General features: G+C 46.2%; 1 protein-coding gene across 1 annotated transcript; it reads right to left on the minus strand.

Annotated features, from left to right (window-relative positions):
- Positions 1–1,368: 1,368 nt before the first annotated feature.
- On the minus strand, positions 1,369–17,987 carry LOC103091829 (growth/differentiation factor 6-A). Its single transcript, XM_032954667.2, has 2 exons — positions 16,735–17,987; positions 1,369–6,769 (listed from the first exon to the last, which is right to left on the minus strand). The coding sequence occupies exons 1-2, from the start codon at positions 17,153–17,155 to the stop codon at positions 5,637–5,639; spliced, it is 1,554 nt and encodes a 517-aa protein (XP_032810558.1). The 5' UTR covers positions 17,156–17,987; the 3' UTR covers positions 1,369–5,636.
- Positions 17,988–22,824: the final 4,837 nt, after the last annotated feature.

Below are 22,824 nucleotides of genomic sequence, written 5' to 3' on the forward strand. Positions count from 1 at the left end.
ATTTGAAAATGCAACGACTGCACACTAAGGATTTAAGCTGAAAAATTGTGTTCGCCCAAATAGTTATGCAGTTACACCGAAAGTATTTTTAAACATTTAGGTTGAATGTTATCTTGATTGGGAGCTGTTTCATTCATTCAGCGTCTCCCTAATATTCGCATATGACCTCAACCTGTAAAACGCGATACGTATCAGTGAGCGATGCATGTTATAGGCATGCTGGGGAAACAAGATAAACGTGGAAAAAAAAAACCGTAAAGCCTTAGTCCTGAAATTGCTCCCTCACGCCGCTGCTGGTGGAAGGGGCCTCCACTGGAATCAGAATATTTATTAATACCGGAGAAATCCGATGAGCTGTAAAGCTCTTTTATCACAGATGTCCAGGGAGTTCTGGAGAGCTCCTTCCGGAGGGCGTTTCTCGTCTCCGCTTCCCGGATGGCTTGAAAGCGGTGCGAGAACGGACGCTGCACGCAATATGACTATCGGACTAAGGGGCCGTCCATAAATGACGTCACGCACTTGGGGGGGGGGGGGAGGGGTCAGATATTTGTGACGATGTGTGACGGGGGGGGGGGTTTGCGAAATGTGACGTAACATCAAAATGCGCAACTTTAAATAAATATAGAATTGTTAATAAAGAATTAAAGCTTTCGTGACTGCATAAATTACTCATTGTTTTTTTCGGTAAAGTCACGTATGTAGAAATACCATAAAATTCTATTAAAATAAATCAATCACGACGTTTCGACCGCAACACAAGCGATCTTCATCTCGAAGCGTCGTGACTGATTTATTTTAATAAAATTTTATGGTATTTCTACATACGTGACTTTACCGAAAAAAACAATGAGTATAGAATTGTTATAAAAACACTCCAACAACATCAGAGTGCAGCGCCACATTAAATACGCACTACAATGACAATAGTTTAAAGCGATTTGAAGCATGTTTTATTTTCAAAATGGAAATATGGTTTTGGGGGGGGGGGGGGGCAGCAGAGCTTTGTGACGTCATATTTGGGGGCGGGGTCTGACTTTTTGTGACGCCGTGTGACGAGGTGGGGGGGGTCAAAAATTGTCCAAAATCGCGTGACGTCATTTATGGACGGCCCCTAAATCGCGGTGAACCCGTTTATACCACTTGGTGGACAGCAGCGAGACGGGGGGAGAGGAGGGGGGGGATGAGTTTTAAAAAATAAATTGCACCATTGTTTCAACTGCCGCGTTGGGCAGATGTCCATTATTAAGTGGATGTGAGAATAAGTAGAACACATAAAATGTGCACCCTGAATAAATTCGCAGTTTTTTTTTATGTCCGTGTATTTGCCACGAAAAAAAAATCACGACGACTTGGCACGTCACCGCGATGATTGTTTGAACTTGTTTAATGCAATCACCGCTCACCACCATGCGTTATGGAGATATAATAAGTGTGATGGCATGGGATTAGAAAAGAAAAACACGATGGATATCGATGGTTTGTGAAGAGGCCAGCACACAGCGGAACATCACAAATATTTTTTTTTTCATCATCGTTGCCTTAGATCACATCTCTTCTTGGCACTGAGCGAGCCCTCCGTGTAGATTATCGCGGGGGTGTATGAGAAGGGGCACCGGAGTGCAAATAATGTGGCGGTATATCCGTTCAACACCAGTATTATTCAAAATCAAGGTGTTTTGGGTTAGATTCGCGTACATATAAATGTGTCGTTAACCCGCCACCACCCAACACAGCCAATTAGTAATGGTTTGACTTGTTCACAATAATGGAAAATCGCCTGATGAAGCTGGTTGTAATCACCAGCGAAACTTCGTACTCAAATTCTAAATGTTGTGGGTGTACTTTTAAACACATGCACCGGTGCGCTGAAGTTGTAACCAATTTTCACGTGTTGTTTACATAACACACCTTACTAATTGCCCGTGTCATGTGGCGGTGGGTCAACGACACATTTATATTTACGCAACCTAACACCCCTCCCCAAAAAAAAACCCTTTATTTACCGGTGATATATCCCTCTGCACCTTCACTTCTGCATCTACAACTCCTGCCCCCGACGAGACAATGATAAGTAGGCGTTAACATCTCTCTTCGCCGTACAGACTGATGGCATTCGCCAACAGAGGTTCCGTGCTGTTTGCGCCAAATGATAACGTGCTTTCAAGAACGTTCCTCATAAAATGTTTCCCATATAGACTGTAGACACGGATCGGAGTGAAGATGCCATCTTCATTCATCCTCTGTATAATTTAAGCCTGCTTATTTAAATCTTGATTATATCACACCTGAGGTCGTTTTACCATTTGCGAATAGCATAAACTAATCGCAGTTTCTTGTTGCTCTCTCCTCTGTGTGTTTCAGGCTATCCATGGTGTTGTTCGGCATTGTGTCCGAGCGTCTCGCTCCACTTTCTGCGAGAATCGTCAATAATTGAATTCTGAGGCTCAGGTCCCGGTGCGGAAATTACTTGCGCACCAATGTTAGCCATGACCGGGAATTGAACTCATGTCACCGGATTCATAGCCCAAGCGCGCCATTAAGTGGGCCGTTGTTTGAACCACACCGAGATAGTTTCGTTATAATAAACACAGCGTACGCTAATGTAACTAGTGAACAAAATATCAAGTCGGTTAATGGTTACATTTTGGGAGGTACTTCAGCTACTAGACTCTGCAGAAGAACTCTCAAATTTAGCAATCTTTGGAAGAAAATATTCAACCAGGTAGGGTGTTGACTGTTGTGTTATCCGACTATCTGTGTTGTATTGTATTTCTAAGTTTACTGTGTTTGTTTTCTACCCGATGACGATTGCTTGTGTTGCAATAGAAACGTCGTATTCTATGATTTAATTTATTTTCTTTCCCCGTGACTTTACCGAAAGAACCAGAGTAATTCCTGCAGTCACGAAAGCTTCAAATCAAGTTCTGCCGAAGAAGAAGATGATGCTACCGGCAAGCACGTGGAGCAAAGCATTCAGACATTGTGCCCAACAACACGGGGGATGACCCGTGAACATATAGGGAGAGCTGAGCAGCTCATCCGTGAAGACCTAAGCGGTCTTTTGAAAGCCACTCGATGTGGTTAGTGGACTGGCTGGTTATCTTAGGCATATAATGTTTTGTTGTTGTTTTTTTGTTGCCGTAACCTCAGGTTTATTTAAATGTTTTGTATCTGTCTCATCAGCTTGTGTGCGCCTTTCTGTTTGGAACACCTCCCAGTTTTGGCAAACTAGCATATCCACTCTTTAAACAAACAAAAACAAGTCGTAATTAACAAATAAGTTACAGGAAATTAAAATCTCGGGGTGTTTTTTTTCCATCTGCAAAATTTGCGTAAATATAAAACGGATCAATTACTACGGATAGCAACTTTTTTTTATATATAATATATTTATAAATGATTTCTTACTCTAACATGGTTAAAAAAAAATCTTAAATAAGAAATCACAAGACTGTTTATTTTTGTTGTACAGTTGGTTTTTGTTTCCATTCGTTGAGCATGAAGAGCTTCAGGTGAGTATTGTCTAAAAAGATGTTGCCTTGTGAGTGTGCATTGGTCTGCATCGTGGCATGTGGAGTCCGTGTAGCTTTGTGATACGTCAATTAAAATTATACGAGTGCATTTTAAAAAAAGGAATGTAATATACCATGTATACAAAACGCATTCTGGGAAAAAAACAATATAAATGGCCACCTCTATTACATAAAGCATAATACATGTCAATCCACAGAAATCCACAGTATGTACAACTCAAAGGACAAACATGAAACAGTGCATTAAATCAAATTACATGTGCATTTTGTCTACATTACAGCCCAGAATTGAGCCATTTATTAAATTATATTTTACGGACTGATTGTGTTTTTTTTTGTCTCTGCCCACCTTATTATTTTATCTTCTACATTTGTTACCATTCCAGCACAACAACAACAGCAACAACAACAAAAAAAGTTATATTGTTATAAACAGAAAATAAATAGTCTATAACAGCAAAGAGAAACAATTGCATGTATTAAAGTAATAGTTTCTATATGTCGACAATATATAAACACTGTTTATAACATCGCGTGTTTCTAATGCACTGATAAAACACACAGAGACGTCTTTAGGTCCACTCTACAGTTAGCTGTAACATAACGAAACACATCAGCCGGAGGCCCACAAAACGTGGGCAAATTCTGGAGGCGCTCAAAATATTTGCACTTGCTGATGAGATTCGCTATTATACGGTGTGTTGTAAAGTGTTCAAAAGAGAGGGCCTTCCATCTAGTTTTAAGTGTACCGGCAGTTTTTTTTTTAATCTTGCTGTGTTTTATACAGTTACTGTAATGTTTGTAAAAAATAAAAATCTACGGACACTTATTATTGCTATCGTACTGGACAACTGGAAGTCAACTTTTAAATTTGCGTTCTGTGTGATTTTTTGTTGTTGTTAAAGCAAGGTAAGATTTATTTTCAACCAGATCCATTGTTTTTTTTTTTCAGTGTAGTTTAATGTTAAAAACATATAACCGCAGTCAGACACCGCTGGGTCATGTGCTGTGTTGCAGCCTGCAAAAACATAACGCAGGGGTTGTTTATTTTTTTCAAAACAAGATTTTTCTTCGTGAAACACAGGCTACGTTGTGGCAATTGCCACTAGCAATCAAACATTTATTCCTTGGCAAATGTTGAGGGTCCATTCACTGAGCTCATTGTCCAGTCTTCCCAGTGTGCACAATCACCAACCCACCCGAACAAAATAATAAAATTACCCACAATTTTTTTTCTCTCTCTCTCTCTGCCAACTGAGCGGAGATGCACGCAAGGCTCCCCCTCCTCTTGCTCTCTTTACAGACAGATAATTACATGCCATGGCTCCAGGCTATAAACAAAGTTAAACAGTATTTAGGCTTGCTCGTAAGGCATGGCGTGCCAGCCAGCCCAACTCCCCCACCCCCCTCTTGTCCTCAGCAGCTGCTGTCCTCCAAGGGACTCCGCATAGGCAATGCCAGCCTTATCTCCGCAGCATTTGCTCTTTGCCAATGGTCCCGTCTCAATAAAGTAGGTCCACTGTTTAAACAGGTGGCTGTAAGAAAGAACCGCGCGCACGACGTTTAACTCCTTCCGCGAATTTCGGGGAGCGGGGGGGGGGGACAGACGGACGGTCCTTTTTCTTTCCATAAAATATTTCCACAATTGGAAAATCATCTGTGCAAGCAGCACGTGGAAGCGCGATGCTTTACGTTTTTTTCGTCGGTCGTTTGTCACTTTCCTTCCAAGCGGGCGGGTTTTCCTTGCAATGGGTGCGTCGAGTTGCGTTTTTTGTCAATAGTTAAAAAAAAGTTTGCCTACGCACAGACTTTTAAGTGAGCTCCGTTTATCAAATATACATCAATGTCTGTCAGTAGCTACCCTTAGTGCTACAGTATCCACAGCAAATGAACCCAACATACTTGCTGTAGGATACCACCACACTTCAAGAATGTCTTATCCTTTTAAATTTCAGTCGTTTGATGACATGACTGGAGCTGGTGTGTGGTGAACCATAACAGAAGCTGCCTTTCCTTCCACAAAACAGATTACGCGCAAACGTGTGACGTCAAGTTACTGTCCGTCACTGGAGTCTGCTGGCTCTTCCAATGGTTTCTTTCGGGCTACCTGCAACCGCAAGACTCCACGACCATGTCCTCGTACTGCTTGTAGACAACGTTGTTGCCCGAGTCAATGTAGAGTATGCTGATGGGGCTCAGCTTGGTCGGCACGCAACAGCTGGGTGGCGTCGAGTCGGGATTCATGGAGTTCATCAGCGTTTGGATGATCGCGTGGTTTGTGGGCTCGAGGTGGGAGCGCAGGGGGAAATCGCAAACGCCCTCACAGTGATACGCTTCGTAATCTAGCGGAGCGATGATCCAATCGTCCCAGCCCAGCTCCTTGAAGTTAACGTGCAGCGGCTTCTTACTGCACCGAGACTTTGATTTCTTGTTATGTCCCTTGCCGCCAGGACGATTGGCCAGGGGTGTCCTTTTTCTGCGGTACTGTGGATCAGAGTCAGCTGGATCAATTTCCCCTTTACGTAATTTCTGGGAAGCTTTGCCGCGGGACAGTGACCCAGCCTTGCCCCCGCTTTGCTTTGGCGCCCGGCCTTTAGCTTGATCACTGTCTGCTCTGCCGCCAATCTTCTTATTTAACTGATGACGATGTCCAGATTTTAGGGACACTTCTTCGCTTTCGTCTTTCTTTCGAGTTCTGCCCACGACGTCCACAGCTCCTCTGATTTTCTCGTGCGAATCGCCGTCTCCTCCGCCGTGGGAAGCCTTCCCTTTGTCGATGATCTCGTTGAAGAGGTTGCCCCGCTTGTGTGCCCGGCTGGAGATGACCATGAGCGCCTTCTCCTGAGGCCGTCGCCCCTTCCGGGAAAAGCCGACGTAGCGCCCCTCCATGACGATCCGCGAGTTCTCCGAAGACACCTCCAGGTCGAGGCAGAGCGACGTGACGGACGTGTCGTTATACACTCTCTCCACGGCGGCCTTCACGTCGAACACCTCCCAGCTGGGCAGCTTCTTGTCGAGGAGGTCGACGGCGCGAGAGTCGAGCAGCAGCTCACGTGCACGGGAGGTGGTTGGGCACAGGAAGAGCTTGAGGGACACGAGGTTACCCAAGCGGGAGGTTCTCTGGGGCTCCTCGGGCGCTCTCCGGAGGACTCGGAACTCAGAGCTAATCAGGTCGTCCTGTCGGGACAGCGTTGTAAGATCAAAGGAATACCTCTGCCTACGTACCGAGCTCCCATCTGAAAAGACATTCGAAACAGCAAGGCGTTACTTAACGATGGCGAGAAATGTCTAATTGGTTAGCGCTAATCCGAAGGCATTGTTTTCGCTCGATGTGCGTGCGTGTCATCTGCGGTTTGTGTGTGTGTGTTCGGTGCATGGTTTGGTGCATGTTTTGTGGACTCGTTGCTTTGTTTGTGCTTTGCAGATGCAATTAGGCCTGTGCTTCGATCGAGTAAGAGTTCTGCTTTATCAGGTTTGTCCTGTGTGCATATCAGCGAACTCTAGAAAAATGGCAAGCAATGGAGATGCAGATACAGGAAATGTGTTATATAGTTGTTTTTTTTACCGTTGAGGACAAGCATCTCTATAGTTAATGTCCATGCGTTTTATGACATGAACATTGCATATGCAATTCATTATATGGAGCTACATACCTCACTGTGCAACGTATATGTGTATGCGGTCTCTTTTTAAAATGCCCTCCTTTCTCTATCAATGCATTATTTTAGCTGGGCAATTATAATTGGCCTGTGGGTTGTTCCATGCCTATATTTACTTAAAGGGGGTTATTAAAATTCCACATGCAATACATCAAAAATATCGTAAATGCGTTGTACGTTTTAATGCATTTCAATGAAAACATCATGCCAAATGGTGCATAATAGAAATGGCTATTTGAAATAAACTCATGAATCCACAGTAGCGTATTCATCGAATGCAAGAGCTGCGAGGCAATCATTATATCCTGCACTTTGATGCTCAAGGCAATTGTTGGATGTGATCACGATAATGTAAATAATAAATCCAACTTAACCATTACAGTATAAAACATGCATAGCAGAAATATATATTTTTTTGGGGGGGGGGGAGTGCATCAAGTGGTTATAGTGTATACTATGTGAGGCCATATGAATACAGACACGTGGAGAGATTACGTATGAAATGGCACGTGGCATATTTATTCCGTTTGCTAAACGAAAACTCGAGCCGTCAAAAAAACTGCACGTACGAAATATAATATGCTCTTTGCCCCGCTCATATAATCTAGTGATTTGCTAAACATGAGTGACTTATAGCCGTTTGTTAATCCACTTCTGAAAGAATCGTCCCCATGTATTGGTGATGTGTGTGTGGATTGAATGGACCGGTTTAGCTATCACTCGACCGCTGATATTAGCCGTACGTATTTGGGACTCGAATTCAGTTAGGCCGGGTTCGTGAGCACGGTGGGCTAACCACTGCACCACCGCTCGCTTATACGTCACAAGAAGATGCGCAGTGTGTTAAATGTGAGAGCAACAGGCCGAGAATATACAAGACTGAGAGGCAGAACACGTGTCAATAGGTCAATTTATATAAGGTGAATTAAGGGAAAGTCTTTTGAAAATAAATTATAAATACTGGATTTTAGCGTAAGCGGAAATCAGGTATGAATTGTTCGCATGCCCTGCTCATACCCTGAATATGTCTTATCGATTCCTCGTCTATACAACATATTATTGATTACGCATCATTGTTTTCAACGTACTACACGTAGTCGCATCTTAAGGGCATATTTACCGAAATTAATCATTTACAGAAATTATTACGGGGGGGGGGCTGTATTTTTAAAATCAGACACGTGTAAGACGGAGTCGTAACGTGGTAACGACTGAACGCGTTGCTTTACAACAGTATACATCTACCGATTAGATTGTGTAGGCATATATCGTGCGGACCAATAGTGTTGATTCCGCTATGGTGTTGTTGAGTGCAAACGAATTCGAAAATGTTATTTTGCATTTTGCTCCAACATATATTAATCACGGGCTCAAAAGAATATCGACTTTAGTTTGAACCAACATGAATGTCTCATACAGTCCACATGACACTGTTTTCTTGTTTGGTTTAAAGCGATAATGGCAATGCTGTGATGCATATTGAGAATGTTCAGTCTAAAGTAAACAGCCATACATATTAGAATTTTCATGAACTCTTAAAACGCGCGTCTATTGCGCATATAATCGAGTGTGTGGTGGGAATCACTGAATAAAATCGCCGTCACGTTAATTCGCTAGGAAACAATGGCAAATCGGTAACGGATTGATTTGCGTTCTGTTTGTGTTGTTATTGTTGTTGTTGTCGTTTAAATACACGGCACATACGCGCAAATTTAAGTCTACGCACAAATACAAATACATATGATAATGCGTGTCCCGGTTATTATTTATTTGTTTGCGTATTTCTTTATTAACGGGCGTGCGTTTACCTCGCGAGATAATTCTGCATTCCAAAATAAATGGCATCAGATTAAAGCGCATCCGTTGATAAGCGAACGTCGTCGGCCGTCGTTCGTAAGATGATGTTCATGATTCGACACCCAAGTAGCACGACTTTCGCGTGTTGTTTGCTTGCGAGCGAGAGAGAGAGAGACGCGCGTACTCGCCCCGCGCCCCAAAAATGGAGAGTTTTAGGGAAACGCGATGTTTGTTGCAAGATTACGATAAAACAATTATTTGCCGGAATTTCGTTGGAACAAAAAAATTATCGGGCAAATTGTAGGACAAAGACAAAGGTCCCCCCGTGTAGCCTTGACATACTGTTGGGGCAAGTGCTCATAGCGAGCACTTATGAAGGCCGGCACGTCACACGAGGGGATGGGTGGCCAGCACCACGCCCGGCCGCCTTTGTCTCCCCAGTGGGCGATGCTGACACACGGCACCAGGTACTCAGTTGTGGCTGAGTCGACCTAGGGAGGCCCAGAGATTCGTCACCGGTGTTGTCCGTGATCGGGAATCGAACTCGGATCGCCGGGTTCATAGCGCAGCGCGCTAACCGCTACACTACCGCTCCCCAAGAGTATACACACACACATGAGACAGAGATGATGATGGTGATGCTGCTTACGCCATCCCTTTCCCACACTAGATCAGTGAGAGATAGCTCGCGACTGATAAGCGCCTCTGCTCCCAAGGATAAAAAAACGACCATCGTCGAACCTACGTGAACTCTAACTTACGCGAATAAAAGGATGCATTTACGTACGATACACATACAGCCTGATCGAATACATATTTTTTTCTGGGGAAGGTTGGCTGTTGTCTCTCATAGTTAAAAGAACAACGTCTCAATAAACATATCTTGCATCTGCGCTGCTGTGGAATGAGCAGATGTATGTATGTTTATATACTGTATCGTAGTAAGTAAGCTCTCTCTCACACACACGCACGCATATAAAACAACCCGTTCGCGAGACGTTAAGCAATACATATTAAGACGCACAACGGAATCGTGCAAAAAAAAATTCGCGCTCCGAGGTTTGTTCGCGGTGTTCAAAAGCGTGACTCGGGCAAAGCGATTCTCGTTGATGGTGCTAAAAATGTTTGACACTCGGATGATGGCATTGTGATTAACGCACCCCGCGTGGAGCACTTTATCGCCGCTCGCGTTAAGGATACATCCGATCGTAATGTACGCTCAGTCTTAAACACGCAATGTCGATTGACCCATATACGTTAATGTTTCAAAGCGCAGACGCACATGACGCTTGTGCGCGTGCTTGAAGACAACATGCACGCACACTGGACTATACGGATACAAATGCTGCTGCTGGTGAAATAATTCCACAAGGCCAATAATAATAATAATTATGTCAATGGACTAAAACACAACAAATTTATTTGACGTGCTGAAATAACGAAAGTGGATTGCCTCGGTGTGTTTGTGCGCCTTACGAGATGTTTACGAGTTGTTTAACGCACACACATCACAGTAAAATGCCGCATCTATTGAGCCCGGAGAGCCAGCGTAGATTTCAACACACGATGAAACATAAACATAGACGCAGATTTTCGCGCGGTAGCTTGAAAATCAGAAATAACCTCTTGAAACAACAAACAAAAACACATATTTCAGCTGGAATCATCCGCAACAGAAAACATTTACTCCGGGCCATGTGAACATAATTGGACAGTGTTTAATGTAGTGCTAGGCACGGACGCAATGTGTCAGTGAATGTATCTTCAGTTGCTCTCCCGCTGTCTATAAACGAATCTTTATGGACCAGCGGTTGTGACAGGTTCCCACATCGCACGTACGGAAGGGGTGATCTTGCTATTAACGTATGGTGGTGGCGGTAACTCATCAGCATTTGTAGAAACAAGCCTCGCTCTTGCTGATGAGACTCAGTAGATCGAAACCATTCCAGACTGTTGAGTCCGCTGGCTTAAACAAACGGTGCTGACTAACGCAGGTCTGGGAAGTCAATAGGCTGACGGACTAATCATATTTGTTTTTTTTATTTGGAGACACATCACTGATTTCCTCTTAAATATGTGCTATATACCGGGTTAACCATTCGCAGATACCCCACTGCTTAAATAAAAGTTACAATAATAGCGAAAGCAACACTTGTCTCCCAGTATTCTCAATAGGGATATCGATTAATAATGTAACAATCTCCGTGAGATCACGGAGGCATCGATTTTCGCAGCGTGCAATCACCTGCTGTGAACGAAGCGAGGGGCCCGTTTGAAATAAGTTGGGGTATCTGTAAATGGATCGCCCTGTGGCTGGATTATTTGCCGTAAAAGTCACACGCTGAAATGCCCCAACGCGCTTCGTAGATGCGATTTTGTGTTCTCATTCAAACTGTTATGATGTATTTGTTGATACTTTAATCGTTTTGTTTGCGGTTTTTTGCTTTCTTTTATTAAGACTGGAGTTGTCGTTTTATACAGTGATCATGTATCCCTTGATAGCAAATACACAAAATATATATGTATATAGGCGACTGGTCTCAATGGGCTCCTGTACGTGCGCAGTCATTTGTCAACCCATTGCCGAATGGAAGGCCTCCCCAACACCGTGTCGGTCGAGCAGGGATGTTTGACCACACTTCACGCTGATCAGAGCGTGGTAGCTAATGGACGGGGGCGGTGGGGTGATGGGGGTATGTATGGGGGAGAGGGAGGGGGGCTATGACCGGTCAACAGATCACTCGCCAAACTCACGCAAGCCGTGGCCGTGAGTCGAACTCAGGTTCCTAGAGTTCGCAGCGCAGTGCCGCAACGTCTGATCCACCACCGCTGCACTCCACCGAGTAGCATTTACATGTACAAGAGCCAGTAATTACACACGGGTTCATTGTTTTTGGCGAGGCTTCTCCCTCCCCCCGTAAATAAATACCATCGATCAATCAATCCATTTCCAATGGGCGTGCGGTCATTGAACGCCACGCGTTCAATCAAATAAGCTTCCGTAAAGGAATTCTAGAAGTCCGTCCATGATTTGTATATGTTTTATAAAAAACTAAAAACTATACAGTTTTCTCGAACAGCTTGCTGTTATTCGCGCAGGGGGGAAGGGGGGGGGGTGTAAATAATAAAGCACACGTGCATTGTGGTCGTCGGCAAGAGCTACGGGCTAGGCGGTTGCTGCTGCTGCTGCTGCCCGGCACAGACGATGGGGGCAATGTTGACTGTTTACATTGACCGCCGTGTCCCCCCGCACACCGCCAGCTTCGCCACCTCCACGCAACGCAACAATTGGCACACGCACCACTCAAAGCGCCACCTGCCGTCCTCAGCGGTGAACTGCAGAATTCAAATGGTTACGGTGACGGCCTTCTTACTCATGATGATGATCACCAATGGCCCCCCCGCCCCCCGGGGCCGTTTTATGGAGATTCTTATTCTTGAGCGTGATGGCGTGCAGCAATGTGTTCGGGAGCTGAAAGCCAATGTCGAGGTCTGCCGGGCAGCAGAGGGCATCAAGGAGAGAGTTCGTGTAGGTGTGTTATTCGTCCTACTCCTTTGCAGGAGTGCAGACTACAGTGGTTCACTATATCGTCCATAGTTTGGATTGCATAGCCACAATTGCACTGCGGTTTGACTTTAATACATCTCTGTGAGTCTCTGTGCATCTCTATGTGTCTCAAGGTCCAATCTTTGGTCCATTGGTTGGGTCGCATGCCAACAATCGCACTGCTGTGGCTTTTCTTAAATTTCCCACTCATGAAGGCGATGTGCGCATCAAGTTGTTGAGTATCACAAAATTGGTGCCAATTGTTTTACGCATATAAACCCGACGGGGTTCCCAGACTTCTGTTTTGAGAGGGCGCCTTCTACATAAGGAGGGGTTTGTCCATGAATGCCATCAACGATGGGAGTTTGACTTCGCGTGGCTGGGAACCCGGAGAAAACCCCACCACGCATACGAAGGGGGAACAACACTCAGCACTGCCATCTCCTGCCCACACCTCGCTAGCCCCTGCGCCTATACCACCTGGCAAGCCTTGTGGGTGTTTTACCCATCCAAGCGTTCGCCAGGGGCTCATCTCCGCTTAGCTCCCAAGATCCGACAAGATGCGAGTGCGTTTACGGTTATTAAATTGTGGGTACAGCACATACCAAAATTATGAAAAATAGCATCGCAATTACGTACACGTTATTATCACGTCAACATGTTGGGTTTCGGCTTGCGCAGGTACAGAATGGACAATTAACATGGCAATGTACGGAGACTTGCAATTGCCGGGGGAATATATTATTTTTCCCTCCTTCTCAAGTCTCATGTAGGATGTGTTATTTATAGCGAGCCGCTAAATTTGGCCGCGATCGTATAGGACTCACGCATGCCACGGGGCGCTATATAACGAGACGTTTGGATTGCGTGCAAGCCTGCTCCCACTTCCTCTCAGGGACGGAGGCCCGACTCCTTGACGCACGTTCTTGAGTCGTTTTTTGCCAAATAAAATATACCCGCGGCAAAACACGGCAGTCAATCAATGCGCTCTTATACAAGACTGCGCGTGGGTGTGTGGTGGGGGGGGGGGTGCGAAGTCTAGTATCCTGCAGTTTACATTTTCTTCGATAATCAACGCAGAGAGTAGAATTGCCGATGCTTCATTCGAAGGGATTGTGGAGCGTAAAATGAAACGCAGAAGGCGCGGTTCTAAGGCGCGCGTTGCCCGCGAGTCTTTTTCTCTGTCGCACGGCGCGCGAGGTTCACGAGCGGGGCATTGACGGACGCCGTGAAACACCCATGGGACACCAACATTTCAAGTCGATGAAACCGGTAACGTTCCCCCCCAAAAAATAATACGAATAACAAAGCAAACACATTGCGGTGATACGCCGTGGGGCGCCAGCAGGGAAATATTGGCCGAGGAGGTTAACCGGACTTGTTGCATTGCTTTTTTTACCCCTTCTTTCTTTATTTTACAAACGTGAGGAAATCGCAAGACGTGATACATTCGTGTATCTGGGAACGCTCGTGACTAAATCCGCAGCCGTAAAAAAAAAAGCGCCATAAATACGTTGGCGGATATATGTATATCTTTTTGTTGGGGTTTGCCCGAGCTTAATACCGACAAGGAGAGACCTCTGTCGATCGAAAGTTGCTCAGGAGCTTTTATAGCCAAGTCGGGGGAGCATTAACGATGGCATGCGCGATTCGATAAGAGCGCTCGCTGATAAGAGAAGAGCGCACCGGGAGCGACTGAAGATTTTGGCAAGAGCTGCCACGTCGATGAAATACGACCGGTTGCTCGATCTCTCGCTCACAGCCGCATCTCTCCCCTCGCTTCAGTGCACGTAGGGAGACTGTCTCTCTCTCTCTGTCTGTGTGTCTCTCTCTCTCTCTCTCACAGCGCCAATTGCAAGTCACTATCACGGTGAGAACCAGCCCCACCCCCACCCAACACGTACACACGTACCCGTTCAGACTCACCTGTCGCCTCCCTAGTTCCTTTATCAAAACTCATCGCAGCATAATATACAACAAATGCATTCAAAGCAACCCGCAGTACGCTACCAGCTTTTTTTTTTCTTCTTTTAAAGTTGTGTCTTTTAGCGATACATTTATTTCAATTACAATGTCGCAGGTGGAATGCATCAAACAAAATTTTATAATTTCAGTAAGTAGAATTGAAATAGCATATTGCTCGTGTAAAAGAATATCAACCATTGATATAACCTCACACTACATTGCAATTAATCGTGATGACCCATACCTTGCCACATATCATGGCATGTGGCTTGAAGTAAACCCGAATAAAGTTAAGGGTCGTGCCTCAAACATTACTCGCATCGCACTCACCAAGCCGCACTTGCCGGCATGGTGAAGTACGTCCAGCATGGTGAAGTATGGGCAGCATGGTGAAGTATGGGCAGCATGGTGAAGTATGGGCAGCATGGTGAAGTATGGGTAGCATGGTGAAGTATGGGCAGCATGGTGAAGTATGGGCAGCATGGTGAAGTATGGGCAGCATGGTGAAGTACGTCCAGCATGGTGAAGTATGGGTAGCATGGTGAAGTATGGGTAGCATGGTGAAGCATGGGCAGCATGGTGAAGTATGGGCAGCATGGTGAAGTATGGGTAGCATGGTGAAGTATAAGTAGCATGGTGAAGTATGGGCAGCATGGTGAAGTATGGGTAGCATGGTGAAGTATAAGTAGCATGGTGAAGTATGGGTAGCATGGTGAAGTATGGGTAGCATGGTAACGCATGGGCAGCATGGTGAAGTATGGGCAGCATGGTGAAGTATGGGTAGCATGGTAAAGTACGTCCAGCATGGTGAAGTACGTCCAGCATGGTGAAGTACGTCCAGCATGGTGAAGTTCGGGCAGCATGGTGAAGTATGGGCAGCATGGTGAAGTATGGGCAGCATGGTGAAGTATGGACAGCATGGTGAAGTATGTGTAGCATGGTGAAGTATGGGCAGCATGGTGAAGCATGGGCAGCATGGTGAAGTATGGGCAACATGGTGAAGTTCGGGCAGCATGGTGAAGTATTGGCAGCATGGTGAAGTACGTCCAGCATGGTGAAGTATGGGCAGCATGGTGAAGTATGGGTAGCATGGTGAAGTATGGGCAGCATGGTGAAGTACGTCCAGCATGGTGAAGTATGGGCAGCATGGTGAAGTATGGGGAGCATGGTGAAGTACGTCCAGCATGGTGGAGTACGTCCAGCATGGTGAAGTATGGGCAGCATGGTGAAGTATTGGTAGCATGGTGAAGTATGGGCAGCATGGTGGAGTATGGGTAGCATGGTGGAGTACGTCCAGCATGGTGAAGTATGGGCAGCATGGTGAAGTATGGGCAGCATGTTAAAGTATGGGTAGCATGGTGGAGTACGTCCAGCATGGTGAAGTATGGGCAGCATGGTGAAGTATGGGCAGCATGGTGAAGTATTGGCAGCATGGTGAAGTATTGGCAGCATGGTGAAGTATGGGTAGCATGGTGAAGTATGGGTAGCATGGTGAAGTATGGGCAGCATGGTGAAGTATGGGCAGCATGGTGAAGTATGGGCAGCATGGTGAAGTATGGGCAGCATGGTGAAGTATGGGTAGCATGGTGAAGTACGTCCAGCATGGTGAAGTATGGGCAGCATGGTGAAGTATGGGCAGCATGGTGAAGTATGGGCAGCATGGTGAAGTATTGGCAGCATGGTGAAGTATGGGCAACACAACCCTTCACTGCCTGCGCGGCGTGTGGGAGCCCTCATCCAGCAGTGGAGTGTGCATGTGCACGCACCTCTCCGTAAACAACACTGCTAATCGCCCTCTGCAAGCAGCGTTCACGACGGACGAACCCTCCGCCTTAACTCCTCGAGGAAGCAAACAGCAGCGCGCTCGGTTGCATTGCGGCGATATTATGATCCCGAGTTGCAATAAAGCGATCCCAGGGTGGCATTATCGTGCTGTGCCGCACGTCATAACACGGCGTGATTAAATAGCACGCGTGGATCCTGTAAGGCATTTCACCGGGGCCACGGATAACAACCCTAAGAACGCATAATGCGTTCCTTGTTTCAGTCGTTTGCGAATATTTTACCTTGGTTCAGCCAACCGCAGTCCTAACAATTGCCAATGAAAACCGATTTTTTTTGAAGATATAATAACAATAACACCTCAAAACACCAATATGATTATTTCTTTGGAGAGAAGCGTGGAAGGTGGAGAGAGAGAGACAGAAAAAAAAACAATCGTAGCAGCACCAACCTTCTCCTCTGTCGACGAAGCTGGTGATAGTGTTCGCACTGATGTCCTTGCCTGCGGAGGCGACCGACAGTGTTTTGTACAGGGACAGCATGTACTCGTGCGGTACCACCGACACATTGTGACCACTCCAGCGGAACTCGTGGTCATGATGAGCCCCAGTTCCTGCCGTTGCTCCGGCGCGGTGTTGTTGCTGCTGCTGCTGGCTGTGATGGTGTTGATGATGGTGATGATGATGATGAGCCGTTCCCACGGACACCTTGCGAGCACCCGGCGCCGACCTGGACGCCGACTCGGCGCCTTTCGCCTGCGAGGTCAAGCGGTGGCGAGAGCTGAGCGCCGCCGCTTCCACGCGAACCAGGTCCGGCTCCAAGAGGCAGGCGACGTAGCAGAGGAGCACCGCAGCGGCCTTGAGTACATCCATAGCGAAACTGCGGACTCCTTCGGCGGCGCAGCCTTCAAGAATCCAAGCGCATCGTTGAGTTCGAACGACGCTGTTTGATCGCGTTTGCCGCGGCTATCGGCAAGAAGGATTGGTCGGGGGTTTGAGTTTCACCAGCCAGGTAGAGCTATAATTACTGAAATGCTCGTCCATGCGCAATGGACTACCACTTCGCATATATCAAAACCACCACCCCCCTCCTCCTCCTCTGCCTTTGTTTTGATTTATGGAACGCTTCCTCGCGGTAGATTTACCACTGCAGCACACCGTTCACGCGTCTCTACGAATCGAGTTGACACGGCAATCCGCATCTGAGCTCGCGGTTACGAGACCCCGCTGTACAAATGCTATCGATGATATATATAGAGAGCGAGAGTGAGAGATGATGATGATGGTGGTGATGATGATGGTGGTGGTGATGGAGGCCGCCGGGAAGTTCCGGATTTGAATGCTGCAGGTTGGGAGTGACTAACCACTGCTCCGAACGCCCCTGGCACCCAACACTAACTCCTCTCCTGCGCTGCTGCTGCTGCTACATGTGCCGCTACGGAGCGCAATATAAGGCGTCGTCTTTTACCAAAACGGCTTGCGTCACCGCCGCCGAACGCACGCTGTTCGCGCAATGGGCTTCTTGCGTGGACCATATACCTACTGCGATCAGCGCGCGACGGATATGCGACCGATTTTTTAGATTGCGGATTAAAAATGTAAAACAAATAGACTTACCGGGAATTAGAAACAAACACCACCGCGAACCCCCCCCCCTTCCAAAAAAAAGCAAGGGAAGTTTGAGAGCCGTACGCGCGTGTGTTGTGTGTGTGTGCGTGTTTTTTGTAAGTGTCTCTCGTAATAGTTGTACACTTTTGTCGTGGCACCTACGGTCATCAACGTGAATTGGGACGAATCCCGCGTCGACAATGGGCCCAGATAACGGATGCGGTTTTTTTTTTACAGCTGAAATGTGTTGATGGCTGTTCGCGATATTGTCACAATCAAACGTCGTTCGCGCTCCTGTGATGATGATGAATGGGATGAGCCGCGAAGCACTTTATCTGCACGCTATATACACATCCCGGAAGGATGTTTATAACTGGAATAACTTCCAAGCTTTGTGAAAGACGGGGGGGGGGAATGTACATTAGACGTATGGACAGATATTACAGCAATGGCAAGGTGATGGGCCTACAAACGACGACCTTTTGGACCATCGCACATTGTAAGACATCGACAGGAAATACACGAGTGGGATTATGGTGATATCCATAAGACGTTCATTTAAATGATTGCCTTGCAAAATGTAATATAAGGTTTCTAGTATTTGATGATTACCACTCCGTTAGGACAAAGAGTCTAACATGTCTGTCATCTCGGCTACGTTATGTAAATATTAAGTGGTATGAATGCGGTTAAAGATTCAGTTATACACGATAACGCAAAGAATGAATGGGTAGTTTTATATAAACCTGTATAAGGTTACTGCAGTAAGGCTACCTACACAGTAGACTCATTGTAATATTCCTACTTCCTAGGAGTTGTAATTGGTCTATATACATTATACAGTTTATGCAAACATTGTGACCTCATAGGAAAATGCGAGCCCAAAACAAGAGGCTATTTAGAGTCTGCTTCGGGAACCTTTATTGCAAAGCTTGTTCTAATTTCTCAAAGTAATGCTTGGGCGTCAACATGACGTGTTTCCTTGCGCCAAGGCTCTCGGAAGCCCAAGGAATTCCCTGGGATTTGATTCCAAGAACCGCGCTCCACGGAGCCTCGTGTGAGCAACAGCAAATAAGCCAACACCACCTCCTGAAGTCTTAATTTTGCAGACTTGGAACCAGTGGTGATGATGATGATGACAATGATGATGATAACGATCATGATAATGATGATGAAGATGGCGGTGGTTGAGTTTATGGTATGACCAATTGTGAACACAGCAACCAAATAGGTTTGCTAACGCTGGGTCGAGGATAATATAATTACATTAGAGACATTAGTGCCAGTGTTGTGCCCACTTTACGGTTAGCAACAGACAATGGGTCCAATTATTTTACACACTAGGCTCTATACCTTTAACTGGCACTTGACAGTGATGTGAATTCATCTGAGGTTTTTTTTTTCCGATTGGGGGGGGGGTTGGATTTTATCACGGATCATTGGGGTTTCTTTCCTTACGGTCGATAATCCATCCGCTTACGCGATTATTACTCGGCCACGTACATTCCTCAGCTCGTGTGTTCTGCTGTTAACGAAAACTACTGCCAACACAAACACAAACAAGCAAATGCCAGGACCTCTTTGCACGTTGTATAGTTTATTTGACCAGCGCTGACATTTACTTTGGTAGGACAAGGGGAACGGATGGTATATATTTTTTTGTAACCTCGTTCGTTTAAAATGTATCTCCGCTTCTGCGAGACAGGATTCCGATGAGAAAAAAGACAGATGGCGATTGAGAAAGCGAAAAGCGAACTCGAGCGGGTCGAGCTGTACGCAAAGTGAAACAAAAGTCAATCACGTCCTGTGATTAATGACCCTACCATCAATTAACGTGGACCTATTTGTGCGTGAACAATGCATTCCTTTACGTAACCATGAAAAAGAGAGGATACCTAGTGCATTAATAGGTTCAAGAAATAATTGGCTACAGCCATGGCGGCGGTGACCCGATCGTTCATGCTATGCGGTAGGCGGTGGTTCCACTTGATATAAAACGCAGCGTTGTGTGCGAGTTGGCCAGAGGTTAACCTGAAGTAAAAAAAATGACCGCTGCATGAATGCATGAGAAATGCTACCGTATTGTACAGATTTTATGTTATATAATACGCAGCATTTTTCTAACCCCCCCTCCCACTCATCATTCGCGTTTGCTGTAACGAGCATAGGTGAACGGCTGACATCTACTGGATTAATAAGGCACATGCAATTACAAGCCCTGTAGTTGGAAGGGAATCGTGTTTCCAGGTCAACGTTTCTGGGTTCTTATATTCTGCACGGAGGCACGCGTCTGCCTCCAAAAGCGTATACTTATCACCTACGAATGTGTGTATGTTGAACTTATTTCGCACCTTAATCAGCCGAAGGACAGAGCTAATTACCACGTTCGTTTATCGTTTGAGTCTATTATATATATGCAGCGGTATAGGAACTCGAGCGACTTTGCTGGATGGATGTATAAGCCGGGATTGCTGATGTAGAAGTTGCTGTATGTGTATGCAATTGAACAACATACACGATGAACTCGGTGGTGACCTGAGATCAATTCCCGGATACGGTTTAACATGGGTGGCTAGCGATATCTGAACCAGCCCTGATTCGGAGCAGCCCCCCCCCTGCCCCATCTCCCCCCACTATTTCACAAATCTGCACTGACCAATGTGGCACAGCCTGGTGAAATATGGTCAAACAAATCGTCGCGGTCATCGTCCCACGCTGATCGTCTTCACCCAGCAATGGATCGTTGCAATTTTCACCATACTTCACCAATTTTCACCATACTTCACCAATTTTCACCACACTTCACCAATTTGCACCACACTTCACCAGTTTTCACCACACTTCACCAATTTTCATCAGACTTCACCAATTTTCACCACACTTCACCAAGTTTCACCACACTTCACCAATTTTCACCACACTTCACTAAGTTTCACCACACTTCACCAAGTTTCACCACACTTCACCAATTTTCACCACACTTCACCAAGTTTCACCACACTTCACCAATTTTCACCACACTTCACCAATTTTCACCATACTTCACCAATTTTCACCATACGTCACCATACTTCACCAATTTTCACCATACTTCACCAGTTTTCACCAGACTTCACCAATTTTCACCACACTTTACCAATTTTCACCACACTTCACCAAGTTTCACTACACTTCACCAATTTTCACCACACTTCACCAATTTTCACCATACTTCACCAATTTTCACCGTACTTCACCATACTTCACCAATTTTCACCATACTTCACCAGTTTTCACCAGACTTCACCAATTTTCACCATACTTCACCAAGTTTCACCACACTTCACCAGTTTTCACTACACTTCACCAATTTTCACCACACTTCACCAATTTTCACCACACTTCACCAATTTGCACCATACTTCACCAATTTTCACCACACTTCACCAATTTTCACCATACTTCACCAGTATTCACCATACATCACCAATTTTCACCACACTTCACCAAGTTTCACCAGACTTCACCAAGTTTCACCACACTTCACCAATTTGCACCACACTTCACCAATTTCCACGATACTTCACCACTCTGATCATTGCGGGTTCACGAAGCAGCGGATCCGAGCACTGACTTCGACATCACTCAACGGCTGGGGAACGCAGACGTGTAAGCATATAAGTACAGTACAACGATATGTTTGCAGCATCCTCCCGCGTTTGTTGGCCACGCAATGACAACGTGGCCCCCGCAGCCTATGCCGCCTGTTATGCGTGGTGATCGCCCATCCTACGCGCCATCGAGATTCGAAAGGCCACTTAGCCACGCTGTGACTACATCACCCGGAATGCGTCTCACTCGTCAGACGTCGGATCACGTGCGTTAGTCAGAGCAACAACAAAACACACACACACACACGCGTAATCTTTAGACGCAATATCGTTAATGAGACGGGGCATTGCCTTTGACTTGACGAAAAAAAAAACTTTAGTTCCTAAAGCCATAGAGGACAGGTTACTTATTATTTATTCAGCACCGGGCCACGAATTACTCGGCGAGAGGCGAGACGAAATATGCTCCATACAACCCGCACTGACCAGCGTGGTGAAGTATGGTCAAACACCCTCTCCACCCTAAGGCCACCCGCGTGACAGACGCATCTAATCTAATTGTATATCGATAGAGCGCGCCTTCACTCAGAGCGCTTGACAAAGTTTCAATGTCCTCCCTTCACCAACCCGCACCGACCAGCGTGGTGAAGTATGGTCAAAAACAAACCCTTCCCACAAAAAAAACCCCACCCAATCCGTAACACACGCACCTCCAATCGCGGCAGTTAATGTTCCATCTCTAACAGAGCCCCATAACAATCGCACTCGGCACCGCGCAAGGGAAAGTTTGGCCGAAGACAGAAACGATGCGAGACAGAATTCGCTTTTACGATCCGGTTTTATTATCCCGCCCCACGCCGCAGCTGCAGTTGCCAGCTGCCTTTGCCCGTTGGACAGGCGCGGGCGTGCGTGGCGTGGAGGCAAACAACCGAACCGCCGATAGAGGATCAATATTACACGCGGATACCACCAAATGCAAACAACCGCCCAGGCCACACGGACGGGGCAAACATCGTGTGTGCGTGCGCGCGTGCGCTGTGGGTGCGCGCGGCCAATGGGCCCCCGCTCGTCTCAACCAGATGAGAAACGCCGCGTTCACTTGACGCGCGTGTCTACAGCTCCGAGAATCTCGGCACTTTTGGTCGTGGGACCCACCCGGAGCCTCATGCGTGGCGAGCGCCGTGTCGGGCTGAACGGTTTTGGGGGGGGAAATATTTTCATTTGCTATTTTTCCGACAGATATTGGCGATTGCGATTAAGTTGTTTAAAGGCAAGCTTCAGTTCAATATTGACACTGTGTAATAGATTTAAAACATGTGATGGAGCATTACCACGTGATACCAT

Source organism: Petromyzon marinus, chromosome 15, assembly GCF_048934315.1.
Source record: "Petromyzon marinus isolate PM22_M1 ecotype Great Lakes invasive population chromosome 15, UKy_Petmar_22M1.pri1.0, whole genome shotgun sequence".
In the NCBI taxonomy this organism is placed as follows: domain Eukaryota; kingdom Metazoa; phylum Chordata; class Hyperoartia; order Petromyzontiformes; family Petromyzontidae; genus Petromyzon; species Petromyzon marinus.

Bases quoted from the DNA above. Each gene is read 5' to 3' on its own strand.
- LOC103091829 (XM_032954667.2), bottom strand. From the start codon at position 17,155: ATGGATGTACTCAAGGCCGCTGCGGTGCTCCTCTGCTACGTCGCCTGC. The intron at 6,770-16,734 runs GTTGGTGCTGCT...ATGTCTTTTCAG, and splicing joins CTTCGTCGACAGAGGAGAAG to ATGGGAGCTCGGTACGTAGG.